A 19417-nucleotide genomic window follows, 5' to 3' on the forward strand; every position below is an offset into this window, starting at 1 on the left:
CCCATTTCCTCCCAATCAGCTGGGACCCGGGAGGCAGAGAATAGATGGGGGTGGGGCCAGTCAGAGGTAGTATTTACCGGTGCTCTGAACTACTCAAGATTTCCACTACCAGTTCTCCAGAACTGGTCAGAATGAATACCACCTCTGAAGTGGGTCTATGTGCCTAGGAAAAAAACAAATAATTGAATGCTTCTTTTGAGGGACTGGGGAGGGCAGCACTTGCTAAACTAATACCTTGTACCAGGGTATATTCTCCATGTTATCAATTTTGTGACTGGATACCTTCCCCCTTAGCTCTCTTAGCTCTTTTGAAACAGTGTTCACATCACATTCTCAAAATACTCATTGTGTTTGACTGAATTCAGTCCTGGTGGAAGCTGTAATTAAAATCAGGTCTATACAATACAAATAGCTGTTCTCCTGTGGTGTTTAGGCATTTGTGTTACAACATATAATGCTTTGGTTAGAGTTTGAAAAATGACTAGGGTCAATTGGAATCATAGGTTTGAAAGGAATCTCTAGCACATGGGGTCAAACTTGATCGTGTCATGTGATGTATCGTGACACGATACAGACTAGACATTTTTTGCCTTTGTGGAGCCAGGATGGGCATGCACGTGATGCATCCAGCCCACGGGCCACCAGTTTGACAAGCCTGCTCTAGCAGAATGAGTAGCCCATAGGTTGGAGATCCCAATCCTCTACCAGAAGCCTCCTAGGTCTCCACATTCTGGCCCATCTCCAAATTTGAATAGTGACTTGGCAGTTCAGCTGGCACTGTCTTTTAGACCAGCGGTCCCCAATCTTTCTGGGTCGGTGGACTGGCAGAGGTGGCAGCGGCAACAGCAACAGCAGTGGAGCGGACTGGGAATGGTTTTACATGCATGTGTGCCACTTTCACAAATGCAACTTTGCACATCTGCACATTCAGCCACCACTGCTGCGGTCCAGTTCTGAACAGATAACAGCCCAGCACCAGGTCACAGACCAAGGATTGGGGACCCCTGTTTTAGAGGGCTTCTCATGTGTTATTTTCCCCTAATCCTTGTGTGTGAAAATGATAGTGATTTCATACGCCATGCTGCATTTTGGGATGATTAAAAAAGTAAAAACTAAAACTAAAAAGAGAAAGAGAAATGTAGCTTGTAGGTGTGTGACTAGAAGATTTAATCTTTTCTTGGGAGGCAGATTTTTAACTTTACCTAACAAGAGAAAAAGTAAAATGCCCCTTTTAACTTTAAATATTAAAATGTACACAGAAAACAACTTAAGAGACTTACAAAAGAAAACGCAATGTTCCAGGCAAGCCACAAGATCCTTCTCGCTTGCTAGAAATACCTTGTTTCCCCCCAGAACCTTCACACAGACTACAGAAGGCCCAAAAAGATATTACAGATCACAACTGAGGTGGGGGGGGAGGGAAAAGCCAATAGTACCTAATGTTTGATCCAAGATTCACATAAAAATCAATTTTCTAAATTACACAGGAAATTAAGACATTTAAATTTTAATCAATCACACATCATAGTTTAAGAATTTTGGAGACAGATAATAATCCACAGCAAAACACTTTATAAAGGATAGTTGGTGATTTTTTTGCATTGTTTTCAAAAACTTTTATCCAAGAAGACTAATTGGGCATTGAGAACAAAGATATGTACAATAATTGTACAAACCTGCTTAGAGACTTTCTAGAAAGATTCTAGTTAATACATTGCAATTTACTGGGAGGCAGTGTCTTCATGCTAATATCTTGCTGAGTTGCTGAAATTTATTTAAATGAAATTCTATGGCACAGAGAAATCAAATTAAATTCCTTTAATTTGAATCCCGTATAACCTTCTCAGAGTTTAAGAGATTCTTAAAATAATACATTATACTTAATATAAGCTTTTTATGAAAATTTGATTTGTTTCCCTTCCTATTAACTTGCCTATTGCATTTCTTCAAACATGAATCAGTATATAACTGATGAAATCTACATAGTTTAGGAAGGGATGATTGCACTCAGTTTTAGCTACTGGAAGCTACTATAAACATCTTGCAGAAATGACTTGAGTATCCAACTAGGTTCTGTGTTTAACTATTTTAATCGTAAGAGTTCCCAGAAAATCTAAAAATAAGTTTTTCATTGAATAATTCCTTTTTGCAGACTGTAGGGAAGCTAGAAGTTTTTTGAACAATACATACATTTTATTTGGGGACATATATCCTTACAATTCTATCAACATCTGAAAATAATACGCTTAAAGAGTTTTACATTGGGATTTGAACTTATTCTGTCCCATCCTCCTTTGTTTTATTAGTTATTTTCCTGATGAGTATCTTAATTTGGGTTACAGGTAGCTCTCAGACTACAACAGCAATTAGGACCAGGATTATCATTAAACGATGCAACTACATAGTGTGATATCATGTGACCATATTGCTTATTGACGGCAATTCTAGCAGTCCCATTTGCTGTTGCTAATCAAGGACCACACTGGTCTTTAACCAAGGATTTCGCATTATTGGGACTTCTGACTTCCTGCCAGCTCTCATGTTGATTTTGCTTGTGGGAAGCTTGTCATTGGAAATTGCAATCATGTGATTGTGTGGTTCACTGTGATGCTATAATAGCAAGCCAGATGAAATGTGCCTTGAATGCCTTCATGTGAGCTTGGGGATTCTGTGACAACCAGAATTATGAATAAATACCATTCATTCAGCCCTGTTGTAACTCAGAATGGTTGCTGAATGAATGGTGACAAGATAACTACTCATATAGTAGTCTTTCCATTTATTCAAATTGGGAAAATTGTGTATGAAAAATAAAAAATTTATTTGATAACTTTAACTTGATTTAATCATTAAAGTTTATAAAAGAAAAGACATGATGTCTTAATGTGGCTAGAATTGGAGGGGAAGGTAAATCCTTCAGCAGGCTGCAAAAACAGAACTGAAATTGTGAAGATTTCAGCTTTGTTCCTGCAGCTCCACAAAGGACTTCCTCTTCATCTTGGAAGAGAACTGAAATCTTTCAGCAGCATAAAGAAGCATTCGAGAGCAAAGGGGGTGTCTGCCAGGAAGATTTTGCTCCAACTGCTTAATAATCAGCGAGATCACATAATGATTGCAACCAGGATTGGCAGGTACTCAGATTGCATCATTAACAAAGCAGTCATGTGGCATTTCACTTAATGACCGCTTCACAGGAATGATTTGAGTCCCAATTGTGCTCATAAATCACCTATATAGCCTTTTAAAATACAAAAGGTAACCTATTTTGAGTAATTAAATAGTTGCTTAGCATTGTGATCTACCAATAGAGTATTTCTTGTATGCTGCATCTACAACTGCAGTCATTAAAGAAGAAAAAGGTATGGACAAAGTGGTGCATATTCTCAAATAGTGTGTCATGGGGAAAAAGTGATTACATTAACTTTGTTCAGTGGGGATTACCTTTGCAACAATAATACACTTTTGCTACACAAACATTGGTATTAGGGAGCAATTAAGGATGCTATCACTCTGCTAAACAAATAATTCCCTCAACCCTATCAAACTAGTTACTAAGTCTGCATTATTATTAATCTTCTCATCGTTCCCATCACCCATCTCCTTCCACTTATGACTGTATGACTGTAACTTCGTTGCTGGTAATCCTTATGATTTATATTGATATTGTTTCCTGATTGCTTATTTGTACCCTATGATTATCATTAAGGGTTGTATCATTAAATGTTAAATTTGTACCCTATGACTATCATTAAGTGTTGTAAGTGTTGTACCTTGATGAAGGTATCTTTTCTTTTATGTACACTGAGAGCATATGCACCAAGACAAATTCCTTGTGTGTCCGATCACACTTGACCAATAAAAATTCTATTCTATTCTATTCTATTCTATTCCAGTGCTACTTCTGAGGTCAGGTTGACAAAATATTTTTCAAGGCTATATAGCTGATTTCAAAACAGAAAGGCTAGGTCATTAAAAAAATTTTCAAGCAAAAAGAAAGGTAGCTGTGTTACTCAAAAGAAAAACATCCAGGGTCCCAGCGTAAGACTATCTGAAAAATCAGAAAGAGTGTTGATTTTGAGTTTTTCCGAGCTCTACATCAGAGGAGTTGATTATTTTCTCACGTTTCCTTCCCTGCTTTTTTTTTTTTCCTATTTTCTATTTGCTTGACAAAGCCGTAGAGGTATTTTGAAAGCTTAAATGTTATATTTAAGTTTCCCTACTAAAAATTATGCTCTAAAATGCAACTTTGGATTTTTCTAGCTCATACAGAACAGACAACTGTTGCGCAACAGTGACACAGACAACTGACACTAGACTGTAATAGAACATGCAACATACTTTATTTTAACAAGCATTGGTGTTATTCTAGATGTTTTCTATAATACTTTTAAAGGGGTGAACAATCATAAATTTCTTTTGTAAACTATATCAATTTTATCACAATTCAAAAACCACTATGATTCATATAAGGCCTTGGTGGATCATAGTGTTGCAAAATGAACCCATTACACTTATTTGGATGCTAATCTTATACATGTATCTTGGATGAAGTCCATTCATATAGGCATGGTTTAGAGAAACAGTTTTGGTCTATAATCATTTGGCCGAGAACAGTAATATTTCCCAACCAATGCAAAGGTTATATGATTTGTAAAACCATTGTTAAGCAATGATTCCCACTGTATTTAGATCAGAAAACTGCAACTTAATATACAAAATCAGAAATACTTTTCTTAATCCAGTAAACGGTGATTGTAATGTTTGAAGTAGTTCACAGTATTTATAAATTTCAAAAAATGGCACACCCTCTGAATTCTTCTTCCTGTGGAAACATAAGCTCTGTGTGGTAGTATGCAGCATACACATTTTCTAAAAGCTACTTATTAGTTGTGATAATTATTGGTGATTTATTTATGATTTATAAAACATTTTTATCAAACAGCATCTGTACAGGAAAATACTATCTATTACTGTCAGTACTTCAGATAAAGTATAAAATAAAATCACAACATACAAGATTTTTGCAGAGTAACACCCTGTAAAATGTTTTATATCAGTAATGCACTTGCACTTTACAACCTGTTCAAATAAAGAACAAATATCTCCCAAAATAGTTATTTTGACCCTGTGTAAACAAATTTTATTCCTATTTCTTCTATTCATAGAGCAGGAAAAAGCCCCTCTCCTACAAGTAATCTCCATATAGACTAACTGTAACCTTTGTAACCAGGAACTCTTTAAAAAGTATAACTGGGTCATATACATAGGAAGACCTAATGCATCTCAATGAGCATCATTTGAATCACTTTGGAAAATTCAAGGGAATGAGCTTAGAAGTAACAGCATCATGTAAAACATTCATCATTTTTCCCTGCTCCTTAATAATAAATACAAAGACAGTTGTTTTGACATATTGCCACAAAGGAAATACCCTAATCTTGACCCTTAAACATTCAAATCAGTAGTTTTGTATTTCCTTCCTCACTGAGGTTTCCATCTTCAATTTTGGCAGCGTCCATCTTCTACTTTGTCAGTTGTCCAACAACTTTTAACAGTGTCTTATTTTCCTGCTTTAATTGCTCATTTTCATCTTCTATATCATCTAGATCCTTTGAGAGAGAATCAGACAAGATTCACTGCTATTAATTAATAGAAGTTCTTTTTAGACATTCAGTTAATAATTCACTCTATAATACATGATATAAATTTTAATCCATAAAAGCAAAAAAATGGTGAACTACAGACTGAGATAGCTAACAAACTAGATGGGAGCTACTTACCGCAGTAAACTTATAATTTATATTCTGTAACAAAACATTTTACTCTGATATGAATACTTTATATAGTTTACTTAAATTTACTGTGACTATTAACCAGCACAGGAAAATTGGTATCCAAAGTATCCAAAATTTCCAAAACTAAATTGACAATGTCTGGATAATTAAGAAAAATAAACATAAGACAAAACAAATGGGCTAGAAACCAATTATTAAATCAAAAAATATGCTGAAGGACTTGGTCAGGCTACACAAGGAGAAAAAAGATTAAAATTAGCAAGATAAATTTTGAAATAGCAGTATAAAGTACAAATACACTATCTATACACAACCACAATAAATAAAAGAATAAATTACAGAAGGGATTTAAGAATTATAAATTCTCTTACAGAAACCAGTCAAACAAGATATGGTACAATAGCTGACATAGTATGTCCACTGCAAACCTAATGGTTAATATAGAGCCTACCTTCCAGGGGTGCTGCTCTGGAGATAACCAGATGTAGGCCTTGGAAATCAGATAGGATTATGGCAGGGGTGAAATCTAAAGATTTTCCCTATCGGTTCTGTGGGCGTGGCTTAATTGGTGGGCGTGACTTGGTGGTCAGATGACTGGGTGGGCGTGGCCAATAACAATAAATAATAAAAATAATAAAGAAAATATACAAAACAATAAGAGGTACCAAAAACCAACTTTCACACTTTACACACACACAACTGACTCACACACAATGTAAAAGCAGCTGCACTTCACCCAAAATGGCCCCTAAAACAAGCAGGAACCTCAAAAAGCTCAAAAATCAACTTTCACACATTACACACACACACAACACAACACAACACAACTGACTCACACACAATGTAAAAGCAGATGCACCTCACCCAAAATGGCCCCTAAAACAAGCAGGAACCTCACACAGCCACAAAAAGCTCAAAAACGAAACTTTCACACTTTACACACACACACAACACAACACAACTTACTTACACACACACACAAAATGCCACATGCAGCTTTGTGAAATTTTTTGTGTTTGTGTCGTTAGAGTGAAACACTACAGAAACACACCAAATCTCAAAAAGCTGCACAAATATTTTATTATTTTATTTTATTTATATTTTTAGATAAAAGCAGTTAAATTTAAAACTTCCTTTTAAATTTAGACGTAGCAATTTAAAGTTAATTGCTATGTCTAAAAAAAATAAAACTCTTAAAAAAAAACCAATTAACTATTTTTTTAAAGCCTCTCCCCCCCACCAGTTACTTACCCAATTCAAGGGACAAGGCAGGCAGATTGAGTTGCTCACCGATGAGATAGATTGCAGGCAGGCAGATTCAGTTGCTAGCTGATGCAATTGATTGCAGCCGAAGCAAAGCAAGGCAGGAGCGAACCCGAAAGAAACAGCAAGTAGGCAAGTGGGGACCAGGCGATTGGGTGGGCATGGGCGGGGGGGTTGGGCAGGGATTTTTGCTATTGATTCTCCGAACTACCTGCCTCCATCACTACGGATCACACGATCTGGACTGAACCATAAGCATTTCACCCCTGGATTATGGCTAGTGGACCAACCTCCCTGCTACATAAATACTTTCTTGCCGTGCCATTTTAATGGTTCTGTGAGATAAGATCTGGCCTAGTATCAGGATGTTAGTAGATGCCAGTACATGTGTTTTGCTCTGAGTTGCAAAGCAGTTTTGTGGGGTCTTGATTATTTTTAACTATGCATCGTTTTATGGCTCTACTTTATGCATATGTATTGTTCGCAACTGTGACTAAGATGGCAACTATTTCAATTCCTAATTTATTGCCCCTTTCTTTTTGAATTGTTATCTCTGGCATTTGCTTTTTGCAGCAGAAATTTTAGGCATCAGGATAAATTTAAAAATCTTATCAAAACTGGTTGTGGGGAACTTATCTAAGAAATACATGTTCAACAGCATTTTATTGAGCAACACTGAACTTGTCAGCAGGATATTGTTTTATTATTTAAGCAATATAGACACTTCTCATTTGAAAAATGAAGTAGCACTGTCAGGATACAATTTAAGTCCACCACTGTTTTTATTTAATGTCTGAAAAAAGTATGCACCATATCTAGGATTTTCAAATATCAAGAAAGCTACAATTTAATTTTACTTTTGTCTTTCAAGTGGATGTCACAAGTGTATATCAAAATAATTGTTTTAAAGCAGAGACAGAAACATTAAAAATTCACTCAAGATTTTATATAAACACATTCTGAAATGTTTATCTAGCACAACATTCCAAAATGACTAAAAGTATGAGTTACTTGGACTAGGTCCAACCACAACCACTGGCTGAAATTTAAATATTAAAACAATAAAAAAAACCCAAATTAATTGCAAACTGCATTTAAGAAGCAATGCCATGTAACACGCAATAAAATTCAAATAAGAAAACATTGGGCACCTAGAAGAGCTACTCTATTATAATTAAAGAACTCGTGCTGAACTTCTCAAGAGTTGTTCTTAGAAGCCAACTAGAATTGGTCATTTTTATTTAATATTTCTAACATGTTTCAACTGCCTAACAATAAATCAGTAATAGTTTATCCATTTACATGCATATATTCATACTCAAAACACTACTCCTTCTGACCATAGGAAACCTTATCCAAAATGCAAAAACTAAGTAAGAGGTAATAAGCTCAGGAAAAAAGACACTAAAAAAATGAATTGCCTCAACAGCTACTTTAAACCAAGAACACTCATTCACTATGTTTCCCCATAACTTTCTATTCTTGCAAACATTCACATTTCCACCACCTCTTTGAACAACTCCATATATTGCTCTTCGTTAAATGTTACTTTTGTGGTTCTCATCTCCATCCACAAGTTTCTCACCCTTCCCCTTCTTTTCAATCCATTCACTCTTCTTTGTTACAATTTGACCCTCATTTAATTTCTCTATATAACCTAGCAATCTCAATATACTTCTTTCAGTTTTGTACCAAGTCCATATTAATTAATTACAATTAGTTTTATCTCCTCGTTTTACTTTACATACTTAAGTATTCCACATCCAACAAGTTCAAATAATGTTTTTTTTCCTAATAAATTCAATTTTCAAGTTTAGATGACAAAATAGAATAGAATAGAATAGAATAGAATAGAATAGAATAGAATAGAATAGAATAGAATAGAATAGAATAGAATAGAATTTTATTGGCCAAGTGTGATTGGACACACAAGGAATTTGTCTTGGTGCATATTCTCCCAGTGTACATAAAAGAAAAGATACCTTCATCAAGGTACAACATTTACAACACAAATGATGATCATAGGGTACAATTTAACACTTAATGATATAACACTTAATGATAAGCAAAGGGTACAAATAAGCAATCAGGAACAATCAATATCAATATAAATCATAAGGATTACCAGCAACAAAGTTACAGTCATACAGTCATAAGTGGAAAGAAATTGGTGATGGGAACGATGAGAAGATTAATAGTAGTGCAGATTTAGTAAATAGTTTGACAGTGTTGAGGGAATTATTTGTTTAGCAGAGTGATGGCCTTCGGGAAAAAACTGTTCTTGTGTCCAGTTGTTCTGGTGTGCAGTGCTCTATAGCATCATTTTGAGGGTAGGAGTTGAAACAGTTTATGTCCTGGATGTGAGGGATCTGTAAATATTTTCACGGCCCTCTTCTTGATTCGTGCAGTATACAGGTCCTCAGTGGAAGGCAAGTTGGTAGCAATTATTTTTTCTGTTGGGGGCGAGTCATTGGCCCCGATGGAAAGGGTGCGCAACTTGGGCGTGCTCCTGGATGGGCGGTTGTCCTTTGAAGACTATTTGACGACCGTCTCCAGGAGAGCTTTTTATCAGGTTCGCCTGATCCGCCAGTTGCGTCCCTTCCTGGACCGGGATGCCCTACGCACGGTCACTCATGCTCTCGTTACCTCTCGCTTGGACTATTGCAATGCTCTCTACATGGGGCTCCCCTTGAAGAGCACCCGGAGACTCCAGTTAGTCCAGAATGCGGCTGCACGGGTTATTGAGGGAGCAGTTCGGAGCTCCCATGTAACACCTATCCTGCGCAGACTGCACTGGCTACCTGTTGTCTTCCAGGTGCGCTTCAAGGTATTGGTTACTACCTTTAAAGCGCTCCATGGCTTAGGACCGGGATACTTACGGGACCGTCTACTGCCGTCCTCTATCTCCCAACGACTGGTGCGTTCTCACAGAGAGGGACTCCTTAGGGTGCCGTCAGCCAAACAATGTCGACTGGCAGCCCCCAGGGGGAGGGCCTTCTCTGTGGGGGCACCTACCCTGTGGAACGAACTTCCCCCGGGACTTCGACAACTATCTGACCTTAGGACCTTTCGCTGCAAACTTAAAACCTATTTATTCCGCCTTGCTGGACTGGCTTGATTTTTAAAATTTTTAATTTGATTTTATGGGTTTTAAATTTTTGTCAATTTTATAGGGTGTTATTGTATTTTAAATTTGGCCATTTGAATAAGTTTTTTAAGGGTTGTTTTTTAATATTGTATGTATTGTTCCTTTTGTATTTTATTCTGGCTGTTAACCGCCCTGAGTCCTTCGGGAGAAGGGCGGTATACAAATTAAATAATAATAATTATTATTATTATTATTATTATTATTATTATTATTATTATTATTATTATTATTATTATTATTATTATTATTATTATTATTATTATTATTATTATTATTCTGCAGTTCTAATTATCCTCTGAAGTCTGTGTCTTTCTTGTTGGATTCCAGAACCAAACCAGACAGTTAGAGAGGTGCAAATGACAGACTCAATAATTCCTCTGTAGAACTGAATCAGTAGCTCCTTGGGCAGTTTGAGCTTACTGAGTTGGTGCAGAAAGAACACTCTTTGTTGTTCTTTTTTGATGATGTTTTTGATGTTAGCTGTCCATTTTAGATCTTGCGATATGATAGAACCTAGAAATTTAAAGGTAGAAGAATTTAAAATTTCTACTGTTGATACTATGTTGTCTAGTATTGTGAGAGGTGGAAGTATGGAAGGGTTTCTCCTAAAGTCAACCACCATTTCTAAGGTTTTGAGTGTGTTCAGTTCCAGATTGTTTCGGTTGCACCACAAAGCTAGTCGTTCCACCTCTTGTCTTTATGCGGATTTGTCATTGTCTCAAATGAGACCAATCACTGTTGTGTCATCTGCGAACTTCAGTAGTTTAACAGATGGATCGTTGGAGATGCAGTCATTGGTATACAGAGAGAAGATAAGTGGGGAGAGCACACAGCCTTGGGGGGCCCCTGTGCTAATTGTATAGGTATCTGATGTGATCCTGCTGAACTTCACCTGCTGCTTCCTGTTTGTTAGGAAGCTTGTGATCCACTTACAAGTCTGTTCAGGTACCTGTAGCTGGTTTAGCTTAGAAGAATGTCTGGAATGATGGTATTGAATGCTGAACTAAAGTCTACAAAGAGGACCCTTGCATAGGTCTTTGGAGATTCAAGAAGTTGTAGGATGTAGTGCAGAGCCATATTAACAGCATCATCTGTTGATCTATTTGCTCGGTATGCAAATTGCAAGGGGTCTAACAGCGGATCTGTGATGGCACTAGCCTTTCAAAGGTTTTCATGACTACAGATGTTAAAGCAACTGGTCTGTAGTCATTCAATTCCTTGATGGTAGGCTTCTTCGGCACTGGGATGATGGTAGAGCGTTTGAAGCAATAAGGAACATAGCACATCTCTAGTGATTTATTGAAAATATGGGTGAAGATGGGGGCCAATTGGTCAGCACAGACTTTTAAGCAAGAAGGAGTTATCTTGTCTGGGTCTGGAGCTTTTCCTGGCTTTTGTCTGTGAAATAGGTCCTGCACTTCCTTTTCTGTGATTACTTGGAGTTGTGAACCCAATGGGATGGGGTCAGTTGTAGGAGGCTTGGCTGTTGTTGGTGTGTCTGAGATGGGGGTTGCGGAGATAGGTGGCTGTAGTTTCCTTTCAAACCTGCAGTAAAACTCATTCAAGTCATCTGCCAGTTGTTGATTACCTTCAGCCTGGGAAGGAGGTTTGCCATAGCCGGTGATATTTTTAAGAGTTTTCCACATGTTTGCTGGTTCATTTGCTGAAAACTGATTCTTTAGCTTTTCAGAGTAGCTTCTTTTTGCTGCTCTGATCTCCCTTGTTAGTGCATTTCTGGCCTGATTGTACAGCATTTTATCACCTTTTCTGTAGGCTTCCTCTTTGGAATGACGTAGCTGCTTAAGTTTAGGTGTGAACCAAGGTTTGTTGTTACTGTGTATTCGCAAGGTCCTTGGAGATACACATAGGTCTTCACAGAAGCTGACATACGATGTGCAAAATGGGCAAAGCATGCTCTTTTATATAGCCATTTACATTTATTTTATCATTCTTTATTCTCATTATTCTACCAGCATTTTTCCATCTTTGAATTTCTCTACCCATTTCCCATCTTTGCTAAACCATTTTCCAAAATACTTGATCCAATTTTTCACTACTAACTGTAATTTGCATTCACGCCATTCTTTTGTCAAATAAAATATTATTTTTCAAAATCATGTTCTTTCATTCCATTATATTATTCTGCATTGCTTTAAATTACCTTCTGTTCACCCTGATGCCTTTAATTATTACTTTCATACCATTCCTACTTTCACCTGTACCTACAAAAGTCTACTTGACATATCTACAACATATATTCCAAACAATAATTAAACTTGTACATTCATCCCTTATGTCTATTCATCAACGCAACTACATAGAATCTTCTATCAGAACTATTACATCCTTTCCCATTTCTTATCTTCACAATAAACAACACATATATGTTTTGCATTTTCCTTTTAATTCTTAATTCATATTCTTCATCATTTATCCCCATTACAAGCCAAGTAGCAATCTTCCACGCACTATGGTCAATTTATGACCAGTATTCATAAATACTGATATCTGACACACATCATGCCTTTGGTTAATTGAAGCCTTCCCACAATGCTTTTTAGAAAAATAGAAAAGGAGTAGATCAGGGCACCAGTCTTAGTTGTCCTTCTGCCGCATGCAGGCTTCCTTATTAAGAATTGTACCAGGTGTTTTTGTCATATTTTAACCTGTGGTACAAGCACAGCCCAAGCTCAGTTTTATTCCAAGCATGCTCAAACTACTTTATATAAGTTAGGCAAGATCTCTAACTTTGGCAATGGAGTGTTGGCTTGCAAATCTAGAGTTTAAATTAAGCACTGAAGAGAAGAAACTGCAAGTACACTTCTCTCTTGGATTCTTTGAAAGAAGAAAGGATGAATAAAAAAGTGAACAAATAAATGAGCATCCATGTGCCAGATTATGCACAAATGTAAATACAATTTGGGGGGGCAGGGCAAGGGAATGTATGACTCGTACAAAAATTCTAGGAAACACAGCTAGATTGAAACGGCACTTACCCTATTTAATAAATCAATTTCCTCCTTTAATTTCCCAATCAACTCTTCTTTGTCTTGGGCTATCCTCACAAGCCTCAGGTTTTCTTGGCGCTCCTTTGCTAGATCCTTCAAAAAACAAAATTTAAAATACTTCATTTAAAATCAGTCAAAACAATAGACATTAGATTGCAGGTTTTTGATTTATTATGTTTACCTTTTCAAGATCATCAATCTTCTTTTCCAAAGAATTAGTTGATACAAAGTTTCCAGAAGAATTTGCATCCCTGTTGAATCTGCTATAACCTGTCCTGTCTGTACGTGAACATCTATTAGAAACTTCATCCTCTGGTGTTGTGCTGTGAAAAAGTACAACTTACAATTTAACATGTTCGATGCATAATAGAATTATCAAAATTATTTCTGTGTTTCCCATTTCAGTTGTGGCAATATCAATACTAAATTACTGAAGGCAAATAAATAGCAGCTGGTGTTAAGCTACTTGCAACAAGACTTTGGAATGGCTGTGCTAAATTATACCCATCTTCTTTATTGTAGCATGCCCATAAAGCAATTCCACATTAGATCTGTTTTACAGATAAGCATCAATTAATCCAAACAGGCTATAAAATATTTCAGTCTTCCAAATGTTTAACAATTTACATAGAAAATTGCTATATTTAGAAGGGATATGTTACATTTGATGCATAGTACACCTGATTCTTTTATTTTTGTTTGCATTAATTTCAACCAGGATACAGAGTACATGTAGGCTGCTAAACCACAGTCTGAATATGGACTTCAAATTCAATACACAACCCCTGGAATACTCTGAATTTTAAAAACACACTTAGTTTTAGGGTCTTTATATAATGTGGAAAAGGGATTACCAACTCTTTCTACATTTTTCTCCTTCCCAATGTATTAATTAAAACATGGGGAGTGTATATTGTGAGGGACAGAATAAATAACTACAGAAGGAAAGAAAAAAAATAAAAATAATGGATAAAAATGTCCGTAAGTAATCATTTTTCTGGATGCAAAAATCATAATTAGAAATTTTATCCCATAATTTTATCTCTAAAACAGATACTAAAGTATCTGAGAGTTTTATCTCTAAAACTTATACTAAAATCTCGAATTAAATTCGATTCCTCAAAACTTCATAAATGCATACACATAGTGCTGTTGGTAACATTATGTTCACAGTCAAACAGACAAAAACTTTATTTTGGTCACTGACCAATAAAAATTACATTCAGTAAAATGAACAAAGCAAAGTTCACCCCTAATGTCAATGACACCCATTTGTGAGCGAAGCTTACATATAACATAGTAAAACTTTACACTTTTAGAGAAACAGATTTATCCTGGTTATTTAACAAATACTGCAAATAAAAATTATTGGAGTGCCTAGAAAATGTAGATGAAAAGAGAGTAATCCACTTAATTCCCTGTAGAACTGGCAATTCAAAAAAACATGGGCTATGGTTTCTATAACATCTGTGCAAGAGGGATAGTGTTGAGTTTCATAAGAGGCTATCTTATTTATTAAGCACTTATGTATTTTAAAGAAGAAAAAAATGTATAAATATTTTTTTAAAAAAAGGAGATTATCCTATATGTCCCTTCCAAAATGGGGAAAGCATCACACTAAGTTACAGATAAAATTCTCTTGAATTTTGAAACCATGATTTAATATAAATACAATCTGGTATCGGACTTAAATCTAGTTATTTTCAAGAGTATTGTGAGAGAAAGCAACAATTACTGTTTGGCCTTCGATGTATGAAATCCCCTGCCTTAATACTGATCTAGCTCTAAAAGACAAAACAGCCTCACTGGAAAAGCCACAGTGGCTCAGCTTTTTTTGGATAGCTGTTTCCCCAAGACAATTTAAAGTTGTTTGTCAATATTACATAGTCAGTTCACTAGAACTGGGGATATACTTTTTGTCTGTAGAGATATTTATCCAGTGATTGGATTCAGATTTACTGATTCCTGCTTCCCATGTTCTCAGCTCTGCTCCTTTGCTGCTAATTACTGGCCTTTGGATTTTTGCAGCTCAGATAGGATAGCAGTAATTACATAGTACAAATGATAGCACACTTAAGCTGGCTGCTGCACTTACCTGCAGTTTGCTTCTGACTGCCATATGCTGCTATCCTCACCATACGTGCCAGAGATTATAACCACGAGGTGAGGAGGAGGAATCATTTTTTTACACTATGCTAGCAGTAGCAGTGGTGCAATTTTTACACTGCCAACTCTTTTTTTGTAACTATCACAAAAACATGGATAGTTTTGGTTACAAATTCTACCTGGACATTTTCTTTCTTTCTTTTTTTGAGATTTTTATCCAAGGATTCCCAGATAGCTGAACATTATTTCAAGGATTCCTCCAAGCTAAAAGGTTATGAAAGAGTGTCATAACATATTCCACAGAGCCTATTTTATAATGAAAAAAAAATCAACTAAATCCTATGTCTGAAGTAATACAGTGAATTGTTTTGTGGCTGTAGCAAGCCATGAGTTACAGGATAAACCAGATTCTTTCAAAGTAGCTTTATGCAACTTGAAACTCTTTAAGATGGACAATTTTTACTGCCCTCAGCCAATAATACCACCTTGGGTAGAAATAAAGGAAACTGAAGTCAATATATGTATAAGGATGAATGCCTGGGGAAGGCTGTTTTTAAAGCATGATGACAGAACTGTAAGGAATTTTGCAGCTTAATACTATTACCATATTTGGCATTCCTTGTTCTGGACTTTATTATCTACAAACAGGAAGTGTCTGTTGCAACACTAAACAAAAAGTTTGTAATTCAACTTTTTAAAGTTTACTGAATTCATACTTTGTAAAAGACCTATTCAGTTGTTATAAGCACTTCACATGACTGAAGTTTCCCTGTAAAAAGTGTCTTTTGCTATTCTCCCCACAAGCAGTCATATTTTTTCAATAGACTAACATTCTTGACTCTCTCCTATTGACTTGCATTCTGCATAAAACCTAAAGGGACAATAAGCACCTGAATCATCTAGCAAAATTATTTTTTTGTAAGTGGGTATTCACTGTTATTTAAAGACAGGATTCTTGTATTTTATGTGGGTTCATAATTATAAGGATAACTATAAAGATAACATCTATTTGAATCAGTTTTTTATCTGACCAGGAAAAGGAAAGCATATTCAAAATACACAAGGATATGCTGGACTTTCCTATTTATAGGTATTTTTTAAAAAAAAAATCAAATATATATAAGAAAAGTACAAAACTTGGACTAAAGATGGGTCTTTGATAAGTAGAACTGGTAGATACCATGGGCAATTGTACATCAAAAGCCACTACTAATACCAGGAACGTCACATTTTCCCCATCCAGGTCATGATGCAGGTCATTCAGTAGAGTAACCAGGGCAATCTCACAAAATCAGACCTTCACCTTGACAGAAAGGGGCTCAGCACTTTCACAGTGCTGTGAATTTGATCAATGCAAAATCTACAACTAAGGTTCATTAAAACTTCTATTGACAGGCAATGGGATGATCGGCTTCTGAGTATGGCATAGGATGTTCAACTTTCTAGAGCTAAAAGGAGAATGTTGGATTTTTCTGAGAATGTTTAAAGTGGAATGAAACAAATGGAAGACTCATCTTCTGTCATGTTAATGTAATAAAACCATATATTTATAACTCTGAAAATTAGCTTCTTGAAGGTACTATGGACTCTTCTTAGGAAGATAATATTATCATTGTAAAATGGCTAAACTTTCCTTTTGCCCTTCCAAATCTTTTGCTTAGATTGGTTATTTTCAGTGTCATAGTTTCTTGGGCATTAGGTACCCAAAAAGCAGTAGAAGAGGACGATAAAAGGGTCAGGGTTTATTGCCATCAGTTTATCTTTTATGTTTGAAAAAATAAAGTTATGTAACATATTGTGCTAATTTGCTCTCTTTTGGATATCTTTTTGAGATTGTACCCAAGAAACATCTACTCCCATAGAAGCAACATTGCTTTATTCACAATTATTATTTCATTACTTTATAACAAAAATAGTTATTGGAATGTTTAGCTTCTTAAAAACTACTAAATATAATTACAGAATTACTGAAAAAATAGTGTGTATCAGTAAAAGTAGGCTTTTTGTTTCTATGTTGATGGGGGCTTACAATTTTGATAGAGTGATTGTTGGGTGATAAGGTACAAATGAGTACCACTAACTAGGAAACAATAGATTAAGACTGGTTTAGTTGAATAGTAGCACTTAAAAGCAGTAGCATATATATTATGCTACTATATACTATGTGTCCCGAAGTGGATATGACTGGAAAGTACCTATGTATCTAGGGAAAGCTGTGTAAAATATTGGTTCTTAGGTATTTACATCTAATTTCCTACAGAACGTGAATTATTTTCTTGAAAAGGTAATTTAGTCTTCTATCTTTTCAATTAATTTTTTTAATGTTAAAATTTATTTTCCACTTTTTTCCTCCAGTCCAAAAGGCTATGCAGTAAGCTATAAGTTCATGAAGTCTGTTTTTGGGTCTCACTATGAGGTATACAAAACTAGTTAAGAAACAGAACTTGCAATTCTAGGCTTTCAAAATGTTCAAAAGACATCTATTATTAAACAAGAGCTTTAATACCAAATTTGAATGTTTGCTTTCAAAAGAGTTATACTTCATAGTGAAGTTATATTTCACTGATTAAAAATCTACTAAACAATTCCTTACCTTTTGTATCTGTTTCCAATTGTCCTAGAAGTATCCTGTTAAAATATATTTTAAAAACACAATTAAATATCTAATATTTATAATTGCTGATTTATAATTATAACTCAAAACAATAACAGATGTGCCTGACATTAGTCCAAATACCATTCTTTGGTCAATATAAACATCCAGCAAAAAATGTTTACAGTGAGAAACTGCTTCACAATCATGAAGGCTTTTACAGTAGGATCCAGCACATTTTGGACCATGGAACCCAATGGAAATTCTAAAATTCTGCTGAGAATTGTATCTATAATTATTTATCCACAGTCAGAGGACTTTATGTGGTAGAAATATAGTAAGAAATACTTCAGGGACTAGAGAAGATCACTATCGCACCTGATACAAATAATTACAAACCATTTTAACCACTATGTCATCACCTTACAAATGGTAATTCACTTTCTGGAAATAGAAAAATGGGCAAAGAAGCCAATGTGTCCGGTCACAGACAATTCTTGCTAGAACCTATATTTTATATTCACACTTCAGCAACTACCATCTAGTTCTTTGACTTTTGTAATAACAGAATGAAACAGAAGTAGAGAAAAAAAAAGCAAGGAACAGATTTTCCTCTTTGGTATTTTTAAAGCAGAATCCTATACAATTTGTTACAGCTTGTTTGGAAGAAACATTTGAAAATTAACATGCAACCACAAAGATTTTGGGAAATGAATGTCAGGCAAGCTTTCAATTCTGCTTATAATGGGAATTCATCAAATATCTCAGCATTTCCCACACAATTAAATAGTCCCTTGAGATTTTCATTCTGGCTTTTATGTTGCTGGTACAATATTTTTACTGAAAGTTTCATTATTAGCAACATGGAATGGCTTCTGAGTACACATAGATACACATACCCTACTATATGAAACAATGTGATGAATAATGAGCAATGTTTATTTTTATGTGCACTTAATATTTTGATGTAAGATAAAATGTGGAGTAATTAAAATTATCTATTAGTACAGGAATAGAAACTAAATTCTAAATATTAGAAAATTATAGCAAAATTAGAAATTTGAATATTACTGAATTAATACCCCATGAAACATTTAGCTTTTGCAGTGAATAAAATGAACAAGACAAGTTTTTTGTTTGACTTGTAAAACTCCAATTTTTATAGTGAAATATTCAATGAAGTTTGTAGTTTTTTATATTAAGAAAATAGTAGACTTCACTTACATACCCTGTTTCCCCCAAAATAAGACATCTCCTGATAATAAGCGCATGGCAATAAGGTCAAGCGCTTTTTTCAGGGTTCAAAAAATATAAGACAGGGTCTTATTTTCAGGGAAACACAGTAGAACAATGAATGCTTACGAGTTCTCTTAAACAAAGTTCTTACTAATCTAAGTAATTATGAAGAGAATTCTTTCATGGAAGCTGCCTGGTTTAGATTTTTTGCCCCCAAAGATGGCTAAAATTTTCTAAATGTAATAGTTTATGAAATAAATATGGCAAA

At 35.3% G+C, this 19417-nt stretch overlaps 1 protein-coding gene across 1 annotated transcript in view; it reads right to left on the minus strand.

Moving 5' to 3' along the window:
- Positions 1–4316: 4316 nt before the first annotated feature.
- The window catches only part of PAWR (pro-apoptotic WT1 regulator), a 59514-nt gene continuing 44413 nt past the window's right edge, over positions 4317–19417 (minus strand). The window contains exons 4-7 of the mRNA XM_058190688.1: positions 17914–17948; positions 13396–13537; positions 13203–13307; positions 4317–5609 (exon numbers count right to left, since the gene is read on the minus strand). Coding sequence (XP_058046671.1) covers positions 5523–5609; positions 13203–13307; positions 13396–13537; positions 17914–17948 — 369 coding nt within the window. The 3' untranslated portion in view covers positions 4317–5522. The remainder of the gene's footprint in view (positions 5610–13202; positions 13308–13395; positions 13538–17913; positions 17949–19417) is intronic.

Source organism: Ahaetulla prasina, chromosome 7 (assembly GCF_028640845.1).
Source record: "Ahaetulla prasina isolate Xishuangbanna chromosome 7, ASM2864084v1, whole genome shotgun sequence".
NCBI lineage: Eukaryota > Metazoa > Chordata > Lepidosauria > Squamata > Colubridae > Ahaetulla > Ahaetulla prasina.